The following is a 19,174-nucleotide window of genomic DNA, read 5'->3' as shown; positions in this document are numbered from 1 at the left end:
AAAAAAAAAAAAAAAAAAAAACCCAGAAAAGAAAGGGTGGGTAGTACCATGGGGTCAGAAGCAGAGGTGAAATGATAACTTTCTCAGGGACTTAAGTTGGTAACCATGAACACAGGCCGGTCACATACCAGGGTGTCACACTCAGTGCAGTTCTTAAACTCTGATTTCATCCTTTTGGCTACATCAGTTGCTGGAACTCCTCCTGAAGGAAGATATGCCCGGCAATAAGGACAAGTCCACTTGTTGTTCTTTAGACTGGTAGCAATACAGGAACGGCAGAATCTACCCCAAACAAACCAAAAATACATCACTTTCCTTGAAAGCTATAAGGAGCCACTACAGTGTGTTCATTTGTGTAAATTGTAATTTAATGACACTTTATATTCCATGAGCCATACTACCAAATTACAGGTCCACTTGCCCCCTACACCTCCCAATTGCTTTACCTTCCCAGCAAGACTTCTTTGGAATCACACATTCTCATCACATGTACTTTCATGCATTTCAAGAAAAGTAAGAATTCAAAGTAAGTGAAATAGCTTTCCTATAGAATAAGTTTAAATGATAATTTAAAGAACGTCTAGATCGAATTTTACCTCAAATTTAAGAAAATATGTCTTTCTTCTGTGGTGTTTTGTGTGTTACATAAGGAAGTAGCAGCAAGTCAAGGAAGTAAAAATACCAGACACATTATAATTCTTATAAAACCATTTCCTCCCTCCCTCCCCTCCCCTCTAGCTCTCCTCCCTTTCACCCTTCCTCCCTTCCCTCCTCTCTCCCCCACCTCCTTCCCTCTCTCCTTCCTTCCTTCCTCCCTCCCTCCCTCTCTCCCTTTTCTCTCTCTTTCTCTACCTCCCTCTCTCCCCACCTCTGTTTCTTTTTGTTTCTTTTAAGACCCAGGGTCTTGCTATGTTTCTTAGGCTGGATTCAAACTCCTGAGCTCTAGAGATGCCCCCTGCTTTGCCTCCCAAATGGCTGGGACTATAGGTGCAAGCACCACGCCCAGCATAAAATAATTTTAAAGTCATCCCCAGATATAGAAAATTAGCTAATTAAAATGACCACTATTAGGAATGTCCTCCAAGTCAAGAAATATGTTCTTTGATTTATTTAAAGGAGCTCATTATGAAACCTTACCATAATCAACATATCCAGAAAATTCTGACTTATTTATAGGGGTTGTTGAAGGCTCCATGAACACAGAAACAAAACGAGCATTTAGGTAATTTATACACAACAGCATGACCTGATGCCTCTTAAACTACTAAGCACGTAATATCTCTTTGGGATTACTAATACATGTCAAAAAGTCAGTTAAGTATACAATACTGAAAAGTTCTTATATCATAAGCATACAGTTGAATGAAATTTCAAAACCAAACAATTTCTCACCTCCTGTTTCCTTTCCAGCCACAATTCTTTTATGTTGTTGCTTTGTTTTGTTTTGGCTTTTTGAGATGGAGTCTTGCTCTTATTGCCCAGGCTGGAGTGCAGTGATGCAATCTCAGCTCATTGCAACCTCTGTCTCCTGGGTTCAAGCAATTCTCCTGCCTCAGCCTCCTGAGTAGCTGGAATTACAGGCACCCATCACCACGTCTGGTCAATTTTTTGTATTTTTAGTAGAGATGGGGTTTCACCATGTTGGTCAGGTTGGTTTCAAACTCCTGATCTCAGGTGATCCACTCGCCTCAGCCTCCCAAAGTGCTGGGATTACAGGTGTGAGCCATGTGCCTAGCCTCCAGACACAATTCTAACTCCTCCAAGGTAATCATTTACTTTTTTCTTCATGTATTTTAACATAAAAATTATAATATACTTATCAAACATGGTACCAGTCTACAGACTGCAGCTTTCACATCCCTGCTTACTATCTTTGGTGGCATTAATCATTGACTTCTAATGACAAAGATTTCCTATTTCTCTACGTTATATAAATCGAATCCTCTGGTATGTATTCTTTGTCTCCTTTTCAATATTATGGTTAAAAGATTCACCCATATTGTTGTCCATAGTTGAGATTGCCCATTCTAATTTTGTGAAGTCTGTTGTATGAATACATCCAAATTTATCTATCATTCTATTGTTAATGGGCTATTTAGGTAGTATTTAAATACTTGCTCATGAGAAACTTTAGTAATGGGCAGGTCTAAACCATTCCTTTTTTTTTTTCTTTTTAACTCCTAATTATATTAGTCAATATCAATTTCTTTCCTCTTTATTTTTTCTTTCTTACTATGTTTGAATTTGGTTTGGATCATGACTGATTCATAACAGTATTTTCTGCATCTGTTTTCAAATTAGTGTAAGCAGACAGAGGATGCTCACTTGTGCAGTGATTTAGACTTCTACTTGTTGTTTATAACTGGCCAGCAGCCATTCCTCCTTTTTCTTGTAATAGCATCCTGCTCTTGCTCTGCAGAAACCATACCTCTTATATTACATGTAGTCGGACCTCAATCAAGGTGCCTACCAACTCCTGCTGAAGGTGTGAGCACCTGGCCAGCCAAGTCAAGCATAGACTCTGTCTCTAAAAGTTGAATACTGAACAGTGACATATGAATGATTCAGTGGCAACTAGACGGAACATTTCTCCCTTTACTTAGAACCCCATATATGCCTTCATTCCTACCCTTTCCTTCTAGCTATTTTCTTCTTATTTACTTATTTTTTTTTGAGATGGAGTTTTCCTCTGTTGCCCAGGTGCAATCTTAGCTCACTGCAACCTCTGCCTCCCAGGTTCTAGTGATTCTCCTGCCTCAGCCTCCCGAGTAGTTGGGATTGCAGGTGTGCACCACCATGACTGGCTAATTTTTTTAATACTTTTAGTAGAGACGGAGTTTCGCCATGTTGGCCAGGCTGGTCTCGAACTCCTGACCGCAAGTGATCTGCCCACCTCGGCCTCCCAAAATGCTGGGATTACAGGTGTGAGCCACTGTGCCCAGCCAGTAATTTTTTATGTATAATTTCAAGCTTGATACACTGGTTCTCTACATAAATTTTTAAAAATACTTCCATATACCTTAATTTATTTAACCTTAAACCCCCAAGAAAGATCATTATTTCCATTTATAGATAGGGAAACTGAGGCACATATAGGGTAGGTCTCTTCTTCAAGATTACATAAAGGAGCAGTGTGAAGAAGAGGCAAGAACAACTCCCAGACCAACTATAACCCAGGCGCTGTTGCATCTCTTACTCAGGGCTTATGTCCCGCTGTAGCTGCCGCCCTGCCCAAGAGAAAGAGAGTGGATGCTAAGGAGATAACGCCAAGATGAAGGACGAACCACAGAGAAGAGCTGCAAGGTTGTCTGTTACATCTGCTTCTCCAAAGCCAAGTCTAAGGAGGCCTTGCAAAGAAGGGAGAGAAGTTACCCAAAGGGAAAAGGGGAAGAACTGATGCTGGCAAGGAGGGGAATAACCCTGCAGAGAATGCAGAAGCCTAAACACACCAGGCACAGGAAGCCAAGGTGCTGGAGATGCCAGGTGAAGTGTGCATTTGTGATAACTATGTAGTTGGTGACACTACAGTTTGAAATACTATTTTTATCAAATTTTATAAAAAGGCAGAATTTGGTTTTCTTTTTTTTTTAAGGTACGTTGTTAGCACACAGTGCATTTCATTGCTGTTTTCTGGGCATGAGATGCCTGTCACTGTCACTAATAGACTGTGTTGAAGCTGGATTGATATGGGGAAACACCTTTCCCTTTTAGTTTTCTCTGCGTGTGTGTGTGTGTGTGTGTGTGTGTGTGTATGTGTGTGTGCACGCGTGTGATGGAGTCTTGCTCTGTCGCCCAGGCGGGAGTGCAATAGCCTGATCTCGGCTTATTGCAACCTCCACCTCTGGGATTCAAGCGGTAGCTGGGATTACAGGCATGCACCACCATGTGCGGTTAATTTTTGTTTTTTTAGTAGAAAAGGAGTTTCATCATGTTGGCCAGGCTGGTCTTCCCTTCTACTTTTGAGAGGCTTCCTCTTGGCTCCCAGGAGGAGGGATTCCCTGACCTTGACAAACACAAACACCTTAGCACAAGAGCCTTGTGGTATGGAAAAACAAATTTGTTTTTATGTCCTCTTCTCCCTTTCCATCTTCAGCATAAACTTAACTCCCTTAAACCCAGACATCTGTTGAGGCCTGATCCCTATTAGTTGGTTACCAGTGTCAGGCAATCTGAACGTTCCAGTGAGGCCACTGAGATGGGGTTCCTCAAAAGAGCAGTGGTTCAATTTCTAGATTATGCATCTTCAGACAGATTCTGCCATTTTCACTTCACTTCCTGAAAGTCAGGGTCGGCTCATGTTAAGCAACATGCTAAATGTGAAATGTCAACCTTCACCCTAAACTTTCTGGTTCAGAGAGTCAAATGAATATTCTATTTTTTTTTTTTTTTTTTTGCCAGAGTCTTGCTCTGCCTCCCAGGCTGGAGTGCAATGGTGCAATCTCAGCTCAGTGCAGCTTCCACCTCCCAGGTTCCAGTGATTCTCCAGCCTCATCTCAGCCTCCCGAGTAGCTGGGATTACAGGTGTGTGTCACCACACCTGGATAATTTTGTATTTTCAGCAGAGACAAGGTTTTGCCATGTTGGCCAGGCTGGTCTCAAACTCCTGACCTCAGGTGATCCGCCCATCTCGGCCTCCCAAAGCGCTGGGATTACAGGTGTGAGCCACTTTGCCCAGCCCTCCATTGGGTTTTACAGTGGCTTTATGTTTTTTGGTAGTCCATTGAAGAAGAGAGTTTGAAAGTTGTTGTATACTGTTAAGGATTGTCTACCCATGTGCTGCCTGAAATGCCATGACTGTTTATGGAAAGTATCTTTAATAAAGCTAGATAAAGTTTGGCTGGGGGGAAAAAAAGTCACATAAAAGAAGGTGCTTGAGTTTGGCCGGGCACGGTGGTTCACGCCTGTAATCCCAGCACTTCGGGAGGCCGAGGCGGGCAGATTACATGAGGTCAGGAGTTTGAGACCAGCCTGGCCAACATATAGTGAAACCCCATCTCTACTAAAAAAAAAAAAATACAAAAATTAGCTGGATGTGGTGGTGCATACCTATAGTCCCAGCTACTTGGGAAGCTGAGGCAGGAGAATCTCTTGAACCTGGGAGGTGGAGGTTGCAGTGAGCCGAGATCATGCCACTATACTCCAGCCTGGGCGTCAGAGCAAGATTCTATCTTTCAAAAAGAAAGAGAAAAAGAAAGGAAGAAAGGAGAAAGCAAGAAGGAAGGAAATAGAGAGAGAGAAAGAAAGAAAAAGAAAGAGAGAAAGAAAAAGAAAGAGAAAAAGAAAGAAAGAGAGAGAGAGAAAGAGAGAGAAAAAAGAAAAAGAAAGAAAGAGAAAGAGCAAGCTTGAACTTGGTTGGTCTTAAGCTGGGGTTTTCCGACCCAAATTTCAGTAACCTTTTATTCCACCACCACAGCTACCCCAGTTGGAAACAGCAATATTTTAAATAAAAAACCTAAGTTCTCTGCTATACATATTTTACTTCTTTCTCTCTTAGCTAATTGTAAGTTCTAAGATACAATCTGACCTTGGATGTCTCTGAGTTTCTAAGAATTGGTTCTCAAAGTGTAGACTTGAGTGAAATTTATGACAAATGGTTCAAATGCTCAACTCACAATTAACATTTCTAATATCAACATCTATGGTTCTGACAGGAATTATTTGCTTACATTATTTAGAGGCAAGCAGATAACATTTTGTTTTTTATCAACTAGCAGTTTTCTGGGGTTTTCTTGCCCACAATTCATTTGAGTTTTATGCCAGTGCAAGCAGAATACAAATACTGGTGCTCAGCCTATGGGGGAAACTTGTATAGATTATCCCTTATTATTATTATTATTATTATTATTATTATTTTGAGATGGAGTCTTGCTCTTTCACCCAGACTGGAGTGCAATGGCACGATCTTGGCTCACTGCAACCTCCACCTCCCGAGTTCAAGCAATTCTCCTGCCTCAGCCTCCGGAGTAGCTGGGACTACAGGCATGTGCCACCATGCCCGACTAATTTTTTGAATTTTTAGTAGAGAAGGGGTTTCACTGTGTTAGCCAGGATGGTCTCGATCTCCTGACCTCGTCATCCGCCTGCCTCGGCCTCCCAAAGTGCTGGGATTACAGGCCTGAGCCAACGCGCCTGGCCCTATCCCCTATTATTGTAGGCTCCTACAATAATTCATAAAATGCTGCTGTGCTTTCTCCTCATTTTATTTATGGCAAACTGAGGTTCAGAGAGGTGTAGCAATGTGCCAAGTTTATGCAGCCAGAGACAGTAGTGTCTGATCCTTAAACAGTTTGGGTAGGGCCTCAAATTTTGTAGCCTTTCAAGAAACCTCAGTTCTTCCCAGTGACAAGTAGAAGCCACAAACATAAGACAATGAATGTGCCTGTAAAATCAGGAGGCCTAATATAATGAATGTGTCTCCCCAGAGTTCAAGCATGAAAACTTGGTTCTTCTTGTGGTGGTACTGAGAGGTGGAACTGCGGGAGGCATTTAGGTCTAGGGGCTCCATTGTGATGAATGGATGAAATGCCGTTATCACAGGAGTGGGCTGGTCATTGTGGAAGTGGCTTTTCTATAAACGTAAATTTTCTGAGGTGGGAGGATTGCTTGAGCCCAGGAGTTTGAGTCCAGCCTGAGCAACACAGTGAGACCCCCCCATCTCTAAAAAATAAAATAAGAAAATAGTCCTGGTGTAGTGGCTCAGCCTATAATCCCAGCACTTTGGGAGGCTGAGGTGGGTGGATCACCTGAGGTTGGGAGTTCAAGGCTAGCCTGACCAACATGGAGAAACTCCGTCTCTATTAAAAATACAAAATTAGCCAGGCCTGGTAGTGCATGCCTGTAATCCCAGCTACTTGGGAGGCTGAGGCAGGAGAATCACTTGAACCGAGGAGGCGGAGGTTGCGGTAAGCTGAGATCGTGCTATTGCACTCCAGCCTGGGCAACAAGAGAGAAATTCTGTCTTAAATAAATAAATAAATAAATAAATAAAATATAAATGAGGTCTCTCATGTACATTTTCTCACTCTTCCTTCTTCTTTCTACTTTTCCACCAGGGGATGACCCTAGCCAGATACCAGCACCATGCTCTTAGACTTCCTAGCCTCCAGAACTGTGAGCTGAAAAAATTCTTTTCTTTATCAATTACCCAGTCTGTGATATTTGATAAATAGCCATTCCCATCATGGCCTGAACTAGTGTTTCCGGTTTACTTTAGAATGCCCTTGGCTGAAAGGAAAGGTCCATTCAGTTGGTTGGGCGCGGCGGGGTAGGGGGCCTTAGAATTTTATTTTTGGTTTACATTGGGATTGCACATGTCCTGTAAGAATGAAAGCACTCGTGTGTATTTCTGGATCAGTTTTAAACTCATCAGGAAGACTCTCAGACTCTACTTAGGAAACCACCAATTTGGTGCAGGCTTTCCTGCTCATACTTGACCACAAATTGAATGTTTCAATCCATTACCTGAAAGTACTTCAGAATTATCCAAAACAGAGTTTCATTTTCTAAAAATTAAGTACATTCATAGCCAGGTGGGGAGGCTCACACCTGTAATCCCAGCACTTTGGGAGGCAGAGGCGGGTGGATCACCTGAGGTGTGGAGTTCAAGACCAGCCTGGCCAACACGGTGAAATACTAAAAATACAAAATTAACTAGGCCAGCTACTCAGGAGACTGAGGTGGGAGAATCACTTGAACCTGGGAGGCAGAGGTTGCAGTGAACTGAAATCGCACCACCACACTCCAGTCTGGGTGACAGAGTGAGACTCAAGTTCAAAAAATAAAATAAAATAAAAATTAGATACATTCTATGACTCAGAGCAGTTGTATCTGAGGCCAATGGAGACGGCTCTTTCTACCTTACAGTGTGCTCCAGTTCATTTAGCTCTCTTCAGCTCATTCTCAACCTCTGGACCCTTTTTAGATAACTCGGTCTCTAGCCCTGATCTCCTTCCCCCAGTCTATTTCTTCAGCGCCTTTGGGATATTTCCATTTGGATATCTGCCTATCAGACTGCTATACATTCAGCAGGCCCATTCATGAGTGCATTCCCTTCCTCCCATGCCAGCCTCTCTGACCCTGTTTATCCACCTGCCTTCAGGCCCGGTGGTTGGCTTTGTCATCTTTCTCCCTTGCATCTACTATTTTCAATCTGACAACTGTCTTTGAATATTTCCTTTAAATGTAAATCAGACTTTTTTTTTTTTTGAGGCAGGGTCTTGTTCTGTCACCCAAACTGAAGTGCAGTGGTATAACCACTGCTCACAGCAGCCACTCCAGCACAAGCGATCCTCCCACCTCGGTCTCCTGAGTAGCTGGGACTACAGGTATGCACCACCATGCCCAGCTATTTTTTAAATTTTCTGTAGAGACGAGGTCTCACTATGTTGTTCAGCCTGGTCTGAAACTCTTGGGTTCGGGCAATAGCACCTCCCTACTCCCAAAGTGCTGAGATTACAGGCATGAGCCTCCACACCCAGCCTCCAGGCTCCTTTTAAGTTCCATTTATATTGCTCCAAGTTATCTACTGGCTCTCACTCCAGCTCTCTGATAGGAGATAACGCAGCGGTGAGAAAGCTTTTCTCTCAAATCTATTTTTTACAACTGATACAGCAATATGAATAAAGTCCGTTAAAATTATGAAACATTAAAGTGAAACTTCTTAAAGTCCAGCAAAGGAAAAAGAACTAAGCTAAAAGTGGCTATCTGGGACATCTTGGAAATGTCACAGATCAACTTTTCATGGCACAGTTTTCTTCCAAAAGAAATACAGAGATATGAAATAATACCTGTTCCTGGGGGTTTTGCTTATGAAATGACTGAAGGAACTAGAAACTATGTTTTGAGTCTTTACTATGGGATACTTTTACATTTTTAATATTCATAAAAATGGCACTACTCACCCCATTTTACAAATGAAGAAAATGAGATTCAAAGAGATTAAGCAACTTAGTGGTAAAGAAAATTGGCCAGGCAGGGTGGCTCACAACTGTAATCCCAGCATTTTGGGAGGCTGAGGCAGGCAGATCCCTTGAGGCTAAGAGTTCAAGACCAGCCTGGTCAAAATAGCAAAACCCATCTCTACTAAAAATACAAAAATTAGCCGGGCGTGGTGGGGCACACCTGTAGTCCCAGCTACTCAGGAGGCTGAGGCAAAAGAATCGCTTGAACCAGGGAAGTGAAGGTTGCAATGAGCTGAGATCATACTATAGCACTCCAGCCCGAACAACAGAGCAAGATTCCATCTCAAAAAAAAAAAAGACACTATGTATTTTACCCCCCAAAATAATTCTTTGACATACTTCGAGTTAGCTATTGAGAGTGCAGAAAGGAAAAGCCCTGAAAAGCTGCATGTCGTGGAAGAGAGCTGTATGAGTAGAGGAAGCCTACATTGGTGAAATAAATAGCCAAGCCTTCTCTGAGGTCTCCCTTGCCCCATCTAGGAGATTAACCAAGAGTATGAAACCTTTGAAGGTCTGGCAAATAAACTTACCATGGATGATTACCTATTCTTTCTGAGAGCTGCTACCTGTGAAGTTTCATCTATGTAACAAGAACACCTTTGCCCCTTGTCTTTCTCTTTCCCTCTCATAACCTGTCTTGCCATTTTCCAATCCTCCATTCTTCTGTAACCTCAAGTATAAAAGCATCAAGCACCTGACCCTTTCTTTTAGTTTTCATATTTTGTATGACTCCCATGCCATATGCACATTAACAAATGTGTATGCTTTTATCCCATTAATCTGTTAACTGCTTGTTTTATAGACTCAAAGTATCATATCTTCAGGGGAAAAATTTTGGGTGTTGTAATCAACACCAAAGGGACAGAAGTTCTCTTGTTCATTCTGGAGCCAGTGAATGGGATCTTGGAACAACAAATGAAAAGCCAGCAAAGAAAGGTAAACTTTTTTTTTTTTTAATCAAGTCAGTTCGGTCTATAGTGCCTGTTCAAATGTGGATGGTATGAGTCTCTGTGTTTTACCCTTTCTAAATTTGGATCAAGAGGGAAAAGCATATAAATTATTTCTTGTATTGGTTTGAATCACTTTTAAAATAAATGAATCGGCTATATTAAAAAAAAAACTTTTTAGAGCTCACATCTTAAATAGCTATCTTATTGGTACCTATGAAAAGATACAAAAGGAATACAGGCTTAGGAACTCCCTCAGCAATATTTTTGAAAAGTAGAGGCCAGGCGCTGTGGCTCATGCCTGTAATCCCAGCACTTTGGGAGGCCGAGGCAGGCAGATCACGAGGTCAAGAGATCGAGACCATTCTGGCTAACATGGTGAAACTCCGTCTCTACTAAAAATACAAAAATTAGCTGGATGTGATGGTACGCGCCAGTAGTCCCAGCTACCCTGGAGGCTGAGGGAGGAGAATTGCTTGAACCCTGGAGGCTGAGGTTGCAGTGAGCAGAGACCGCACCACGGCAGTCCAGACGAGCGACAAAACGAGACTCAAACACAAAAAAAAAAAAAAAAAAAAAAAAAAAAAAATTTTAAAAAAAAAAAAAAAAAAAAAAAAAAAGTAGAAATCAGGTTGAAAACAAAGTTAAAATCCTTTGTACTCAAACTGTATGCTTTAGATTCCTTGTGGGGTTCGTTTAAAAAAAAAAAAAAAGACTCCATCCTGTAGTCTAGTGGTAAGGATTCTGCACTTTCACCACTACAACCTGGAATCAATTCCCTTTCAGGAAACAAGTCCCCAGGAGACACAAATCCTTCAGCTTAGGAGGGAATTTTTTTTTTAAACTTGCAAAAAATTAGTTTGAATTGTTTGTTTCCAATTTATATTTGTATGACTCCTTAACTGTTGGGGTGCCCATTTGTTTGTAAGTCTCTCATACAACTTTTGTTTTCCTCTGTCTTAAACCCTAGAGAATATGACCAGACAAAAATGTGGGTTGTACCTCCTTTGAGGCTGGCAAAACTTTCCTTTCATTAGGCTGTTGTTGGGAATGATCTGGATTTTGAAAGGGTTGCAACTTTTGCTCCCTCTTAGAAAACTTTGGTTAAAGCCATCAAGAGCTTCTTGGTTTCAGTCTCAGATGTTCTTATTTGTTTTGATTTTGAGTAATGTGTTAGGCATACCTTGGTTACAACATTGATTTATATTTAGAGTATGATAGTAACTTTTTTTTCCCATTTATCTGCTTCCTCTACTGGGCCAGAGAGACATACCTCTTGCTACGGCTGTGAACCAAACAGGTGAGAAGAGGTGGTTACCACCCAGGCAAAGGGAAGGTCTAGGGAGAAAGAGGTGTGGATGCCACAGTTATCGTTCTCTCTGCTCCCACAAAAGACTGGGTGCTCAGCCGGGGCCTGGTGGCTCACACCTGTAATCCCAGCACTTTGGGAGGCCGTGGCAGACAGATCATCTGAGGTCAGGAGTTTGAGAGCAGCCTGACCAACATGGTAAAACCCATCTCTACAAAAATACAAAAATTAGGTGAGCATGCTGTCATGCACCTGTAGTCCCAGCTACTTAGTAAGCTGAGATGGGAGAATTGCTTGAAGCTGGGAGACAGAGTTTACGGTGAGCCGAGATGGTGACATTGCACTCCAGCCCAGGCAACAGTGCCAGACTCCATCTCAAAAAAAATGGCTCTGTGGCCAACAGCCAGATTAATTAATAGCTGATATTCTCTATTCTCTTTCAAATCCTGTTTCTCCCATGGGAACTTCTTAGTTAACTAGATCTTTGTCTATTTTCCTTTTTTTTATGTTTCAAATTTTAACATGTATTTTATTATTATTATACTTTAAGTTCTGGGGTACATGTGCAGAACATGCAGGTTTGTTACATAGGTATACACATGTCATGGTGGTTTGCTGCATCCATCCCCCTGTCATCTACATTAGGCATTTCTTCTAATGCTATCCCTCCTCAATCCTTCCACCTCATGCCAGCCCTCCCCTAGCCTCCCACCCCGCAACAGGCCCCAGTGTGTGATGCTCCCCTCTCTGTGTCCATGTGTTCTCATTGTTCAACACCCACTTATGAGTGATAACATGTGGTGTTTGGTTTTCTGTTCTTTTGTCAGTTTGCTGAGAATGATGGTTTCCAGCTTCATCCATGTCCCTGCAAAGGACATGAACTCATCCTTTTTATGGCTGCATAGTATTCCATGATGTATATGTGCCACATTTTCTTTATCCAGTCTATCACTGATGGGCATTTGGGTTTGTTCCAAGTCTTTGCTCTTGTAAACAATGCCACAATAAACATACATGTGCATGTGTCTTTATAATTGAATGATTTATGATCCTTTGGGTATGTATACCCAGATGGGATTGCTGGGTCAAATGGTATTTTTATTTCTAGATCTTTGAGGGATCACCACACTGTCTTCCACAATGGTTGAACTAATTTACACTCCCACCAACAGTATAAAAGCATTCTTATTTCTCTGCATCCTCTCCAGCATGTGCTGTCTCCTGACTTTTTAATGATCACCATTCTAACTGGCATGAGATGGTATCTCAATGTGGTTTTGATTTGCATTTCTCTAATGACTAGTGATGATGAGCTTTTTTTTTTCATGTTTTTTGGCTGCATAAATGTCTTCTTTTTTTTGTTGTTGTTTCTTTTTAGAGATGGGGTTTCACCATTTTGGCCAAGCTGGTCTCAAACTCCTGACCTCAGAAAATCCGCCCATCTTGGCCTCCCAAAGTGCTGGGATTACAGGCATGAGCCACCATGCCCAGCTTGCATAAATGTCTTGTTTTGAAAAGTGTCTGTTCATATCCTTTGGCCACTTTTTGATGGGATTTGTTTTTTTTCTTGTGAATTTAAGTTCTTTGTAGATTCTAGGTATTAGCCATTTGTCAGATGGGTAGATTGCAAAAATTTTTTCCCATTCCTTTGGTTGCTGGTTCACTCTATTGATACTTTCTTTTGCTGTGCAGAAGATCTTAAGTTTAATTAGATCCTATTTGTCTATTTTGGCTTTTGTTGCCATTACTTTTTATGTTTTAGTCATGAAGTCCTTGCCAATCCTATGTCCTGAATGGTATTGCCTATGTTTTCTTCTAGGGTTTTTATGGTGTTAGGTCTTGTAGTTAAATCTTTAATCCATCTGGAGTTCATTTTTGTATAAAGTGTAAGGAAGGGATCCAGTTTCAGCTCTCTGCATATTACTAGCCAGTTTTCCCAACACCATTTATTTAGACCTTTGTTTCTTCCTCAGACTCCTACTACAACTTTATTGACCAAGGTGGGTGGATAACCTGAGGTCAGGAGTTCGAGGTCAGGAGTTCGAGGTCAGCGTGGCCAACATGGTGAAACACCATCTTTACTGAAAGTACAAAAATTAGCTGGGCCTTGTGACAGGAGCCTGTAATCTCGGCTACTCAGGAGGCTGAGGCAGGAGAATCGCGTGAACCATGGAGGCAGAGGTTGCCGCGAGCCAAGATAGGCCATTGCCCTCCCACCTGAGCGACAGAATGAGACTCTGTCTCAAAAAAATAAAATAAATAGGTCAGGCGCAGTGGCACACACCGGTAATCTCAGCACTTTGGAAGGCCGAGGCGGGTGGATCACAAGGTCAAGAGATCGAGACCATTCTGACCAACATGGTGAAACCCCGTCTCTACTACAAATACAAAAATTAGCTGGGTGTGGTGGTGCGTGCCTGTTGTCCCAGCTACTCAGGAGGCTGCGGCAGGCGAATCACTTGAGCCCGGGAGGTGGAGGTTGCGGTGAGACAAGATCAGGCCACTGCATTTGAGCCCCGTAACAGAGTGCGGCTCCATCTCAAAAAATAAACAAACAAAAAAAATCACCAGGCTTTTTTGGAGGCACCTCCTTAACTGGACCTAGGAAATTATTAGCTGAAAGTCTGACACCTGTGAAGGTCTGACAGACCAACTTAACACAGTCATGCCTATTCTTTCTAGGAGATGTTTATCTATCAAGTTAAATCGGCATAACTAGACCACCTTTGCCCCAGCCCCTTCTTTCTCTCTCCCTCTCGTAACCATGTTCCAAGCCCCTATTCTGTGGTAATCTCAAGATGGTATAAAAGCATCAAGCACCGGGCGCGGTGGCTCACGCCTGTAATCCCAGCACTTAGGGAGGCCGAGGCGGGTGGATCACGAGGTCAAGAGATTGAGACCATCCTGATCAACATGGTGAAACCCCGTCTCTACTGAAAATACAAAACATTAGCTGGGCATGGTGGCACTTGCCTGTAATCCCAGCTACTCAGGAGGCTGAGGCGGGAGAATTGCCTGAACCCAGAAGGCGGAGGTTGCGGTGAGCCGAGACCGCGCCATTGCACTCCAGCCTGGCTAACAAGAGTGAAACTCCGTCTCAAAAAAAAAAGCATCAAGCATCTGGCCCTTTCTTTCAGTTTTCACATTTGGCTTGACTCCCGTGCCGGTATGCACATTAATACATTTGTAGCCCTTTCCTCCTTGTTAATCTATTAGCAGTTTGTTTCACAGACTCGAGTGATCAAACCTTTAGGGGAAAAAAATAAAATTCAAATTTCCTTACAGTGATCACACAGCTGGCTAGTGGCAGAGCTGAATTTCAAATCCAGCTCTCTGTAAGGGCCAATTTCCACTGCATCACAATGCAACTTATAAAGTGCTCTGTGCATATTTATTCAAGGTACTGTTATTATTAAACTTGTTTGACTTGAAGTAGGTTTACAAACAAAAATCAGCATAAACAACCTAGTTCACCATATTTGAAAATGTAGCTTCAATATGGGATCATAAAATAGAGAAGTTTCATTTGCATTTCCAACTTAATTTCAGCGGAAAAGAGTAATTTGTTTAGAATATACAAATGGTATTAACAACGCTCACAATCTCTACTGCAGAAAGGACTCTGGTTAACAGTTATAAAGTGGAAGGGGCCCAAGTAAGTTTGCCAAAAGGAGCAATATGGAAATTCTGCCCACAGCCAGAACAATGAACATAGATTTGTCAAAACAAAGAACAGTAAAGTGAGGAAAGGCAATTTGTTCAGCCCTTGTTATGCTATTTGACGACTACTTTTCCAGTTGCTAGTTTTCTATTCACTTTAACAAAGAAAAAGATTAAATAAAAAATTCAACATTTTGCAAATTCATATTATCCTTTAGTAGAAGGAAAAACATTGTGAACGGTAAATTATAATGTTCAAAGTCCAAACCAGGAAAACAGTCTCCAGTCAGATCATTGAATAGCAAAGCCTTCTATTCCAAAAAGAATCTTCAAAATGCCCATTGTTTGTGTTTTGCACAACTTTGAAGTTTTAATGCTAATAATGATTAAATTTAAATGGAGGTATCTTTAGGTTGTTACTGCCCTAAACTAATCAATATACTTCGACTTACATAGCACATTTTGGTTTCCAGATTGGTCTGTGGATATCGTGTTACTACATCTGGACAGCTGAGCAACAACATCAATAACCAGAAAGGAGGGTAAATTTAAGCCTCGAATTTTAAGAACAAAGCTGAAACAACAGGCCTTGAGAATACAGCCACGAAATAACGCCCAAAGCACTCTTTATACATGGCACAGGCTGCACACTTTTCTCCCTGACTCACAGATGGGCAGTGGTGAATACTGCTTTTCAGATACAAGGATATAGTAATAAGGACCACCTAAGTACTTTCAAAACTTTTTTTGTTTGTTTTTTGAGGCAAAGTCTCGCTCTGTCGCCAGGCTGGAGTGCAATGGTACCATCTCAGCTCACTGCAACTTCTTCCTCCCAGGTTCAAGCAATTCTCCTGCCTCAGCCTCCTGAATAGCTGGGTTACAGGCATGGGTTACCATGCCTGGCTAATTTTTGTATTTTTAGTAAAGAGGGGGTTTCACCATTTTGGCCAGGCTGGTCTCGAATTCCTGACCTCAGGTGATCCATCCGCTTAGGCCTCCCGAAGTGCTAGGATTACAGGTGTGAGCCACCACTACAGGCCTCAAAACTTTTGAATGCAAATGCACAACATGTTTTTAAGGACTACCTAAATCCTTTCAAAAGTGGTCCTCGAAAACATGTTGTGCACTTGCATTCATAATATGCTATTTCTTTCTTCCTGCTAAACCAAAAGCTGTACAAGCCAATGTGGTATTGCACAGGGCTTCATCATACTATAGTCAGTCTTCAAAGGACATTAAGTAGGCTTCCGCTCCTGATCTGCATGCGCGCGCCTGCGCGCGCGCGCGCGCGCACACACACACACCCATGTGTCCGTGAACAAAATTCAAAACAAACAGAGAAGGCTGGGCGCAGTGGCTCACTCCTTTAATCCCAGCACTTTGAGAGGCCGAGGCGGGTGGATCAATTGAGGTCAGGAGACCAGCCTGGCCAGCATGATGAAACCACATCTCTACTCCAAACACAAAAACTATCTGGTTGTGGTGGCACACGCCTGTAATACCAACTGCTAGGGAGGCTGAGGCAGGAGAATCACTTGAGCCCGGGAGGCAGAGATTGCAGTGAGCCGAGATGGCACCACTGCACTCCAGCCTGGGCAACAGAGCCAGACTGTCTCAGAAAAAAAAAAAAAAAAGTAAACAGAGAACACAAATTCACAGATCCAACTCCACCAGTTACTCAAACACAGATTAAGGATGTGCCAAATTTATATCCGGACTTTGTTTTTAAATGCTTCTTAGAAACGACCAGGGCTTTGCACCAACTGCGAGTTTTAGCTAAATACTACTCGGTTTTGAGAAAGTTATTTTACTCTGTAATTTCTGCGGGTTTGGAGAGACGGGGAGTAAAGCAGGTAGTCTGCCACCTCCTGTCACGTTGTGGCTGGGTGGTGAAGGAGTGCATTCAGGGGCTTGCGGCTAACGTCCAAGCCCCACCCTATCAGGTTGTTTAACGACTGTGGAAAGTCACTCGGAAGCTCCAGTTTGACTTGCTCTTTGAGAGGCTGGGTGTCTGTTTTGGGAAAGGGTAGCAGGGGTGGGGGTGGAAGGACACTTGGCACAGATCCTTGTTTGCTTAAGACGAGCCTCTGTGGGCATTCTGGGAACACGTGCACAGCTCCAGCAAAACAAAACGGATCCAGGTTTCTGGGGCAGAGGGAAGCGCAGCCCGTTCCACCGAGTTCAGCGGGATAACTGCGCGTAGCGGGAGCCCCTGCCTTGTAGCGGGCGCTGGTTTTCTTTCGGTGCCCGGGCGGTCGCTGGTTCTCCAGCCAGGAGCACCCTCCCCAGTTGGCCAGCCCTGGCGCTGGGCGGGACCAGCGCCTGGATCCCTGGAGCTCCGCACCTGGGCTTCGGGAGGAGACGGCGCAAGGGGGCTACAGGGCCCGCTCCTTTCTGTCTTCTCCTCCCGAAGTCCCGTGTCACTTACCGACTGGCGTTTTCCTCGTGGCCCCGCACCCGACGGGTCCAGGTTGCTCCCTGCAGCAGTTCCTAAGGCGCTGTCTTCCGATCCCCTCCTTCCCGCTACCAAGCCCTCAGCTTCCCCACATCGACCTCTGCAGGGATGGGCGCGAACCGGGCTCCCCTGGCACTTACACGTGGCCACAGCGGGTCCGGACAGGCCGGTGTAACACCTCAAGGCATACGGAGCAGTCGAAGGACGTGACGGGCAACTCCGGGTCCCCCCTGCGCTCCAGGGCCCGCGGGGTGGCAGAGGCGGGCGCCGACTTGCCGCTGTCGCTGCTCAGCACGGAGCCCATCGCTGTGCCTCTCGCTCGCCCGGACAGCTGCCAAGCGCTCAGTGCCTGCTGCAGGGTTGTTTTGTTGCCGTGCGCTGGAGGAAGGAAGTCCCGGCCCAGCTGCGATCGCCGCCCTCCAGCGCGCCCAGCTCGCGCAGCCCAGAAGCAGCCTCCGCCGCTGCGCCCAACCCTGGTCTAGGGCAGGGCGAGTGCGCGGCGGCGGCGCTGAAATCTGCAGGCTGCCGGGCTTGAGGCGCGGAGGCGGAGGCGGCGGCCGCCGGTGCTCGCTGCACTGTCTTGTGGTATTGGGAGGGTTGAAACCTGAAACCTCAACTGCAGAGAAGAGGATTAAGGCAGTAGTAAACCTTCCAATCTGTCACCCACACAGCCTCTTTCCCCACAGTCAGGAGTTAAGGGCGGGCGTGGCCATGCTTAATGCTGATCAGAGAACAGCCTCTTGAAAGGTGATGCATAGGACCATCCTCCACGGTTGAAATCACAATAAGCTGCAAAGATGGCCTATGATCTATGACTGGGCGTCTCCTAAGACAGTGCTATCAATACTCTGTCATCCAGTCAATAGTCCATCAATAGAGAGAGAGCACGGGTAGTGGAAAGAGTTCTGGAGATTTGGATTCCAATCCTGCCTCTCGTAGAGTCTAGTGCTAAACGCTGCCATCTCCAGTTTCCTCTGCGGCTCAGGATTTCCTCTGTTGTTTGTACTCTCCCCACCCCACCCTTTAAACTTGATCAGCCGCGCTCAGTGACGCCGGCCTGTAATCCCAGCACTTTGGAAGTCCAAGGCGGTTGGATCGCTTGTGGTCAGAGTTCGAGACCACCAACCTGGCCAACATGGTGGAACTTCGTCTCTACTAATAATATAAAAAGTAGCCGGGCGTTAATTCACACGTTTTACGACTTATTTAGTGCTCACTGCACGCCAGACCTGGTTCTGATGATAAAGACACAATTGTCAACAAGCAAATAAAATCCCAGTTCTCACAGAATTTACTTTAAAAAACAAAAACAGAACTTTATTTTGAGATAATTATAGATTCGCATAGAGTTGCAAAAATAGTACATAGTATATAATACACATATATAATAATACATAACACATGGGATATAACATACAATACATGTATGTACTTAACAGCCCATAAATTTGACCCAGTTTACCCCAGACTTTACTTTTATTATTATTATTATTATACTTTAAGTTCTGGGATACATGTGCAGAATGTGTAGGCTTGTTACATAGGCATATACATGCCATGATGGTTTGCTGCACACATCAATTCATCATCTACATTAGGTATTTCTTCTAATGCTATCCCTCCCCTAGCCCCTCATCCCCAAACAGGCCCTGGTGTGTGATGTTCCCCTCCCTGTGTCTATGTGTTCTCACTGTTCAACTCCCACTTATAAGTGAGAACATGTAGTGTTTGCTTTTCTGTTCCTGTGTTAGTTTGCCGAGAATGATGGTTTCCAGCTTCATCTATGTCCCTGCAAAGGACATGAACTCATCCTTTTTTATGGCTGCATAATATTCCATGGTGT

The 19,174-nt window shown here is 43.7% G+C and overlaps 1 protein-coding gene across 1 annotated transcript in view; it reads right to left on the bottom strand.

Moving 5' to 3' along the window:
• RNF125 (ring finger protein 125) overlaps window positions 1-18,130 on the bottom strand; it is a 49,593-nt gene extending 31,463 nt beyond the window's left edge. Inside the window, exons 1-2 of the mRNA XM_017507125.2 lie at window positions 17,472-18,130; window positions 129-282 (exon numbers count right to left, since the gene is read on the bottom strand). Of these exons, the coding sequence (XP_017362614.1) occupies window positions 129-282; window positions 17,472-17,635 (318 nt within the window). The 5' untranslated portion in view covers window positions 17,636-18,130. The remainder of the gene's footprint in view (window positions 1-128; window positions 283-17,471) is intronic.
• Between the last annotated feature and the right edge of the window lie 1,044 nt (window positions 18,131-19,174).

This window comes from Cebus imitator, unplaced genomic scaffold (assembly GCF_001604975.1).
Source record: "Cebus imitator isolate Cc_AM_T3 unplaced genomic scaffold, Cebus_imitator-1.0 Scaffold369, whole genome shotgun sequence".
Taxonomy (NCBI): Eukaryota; Metazoa; Chordata; class Mammalia; order Primates; family Cebidae; genus Cebus; species Cebus imitator.
This window is presented reverse-complemented; position numbering and strand designations above follow the sequence as displayed.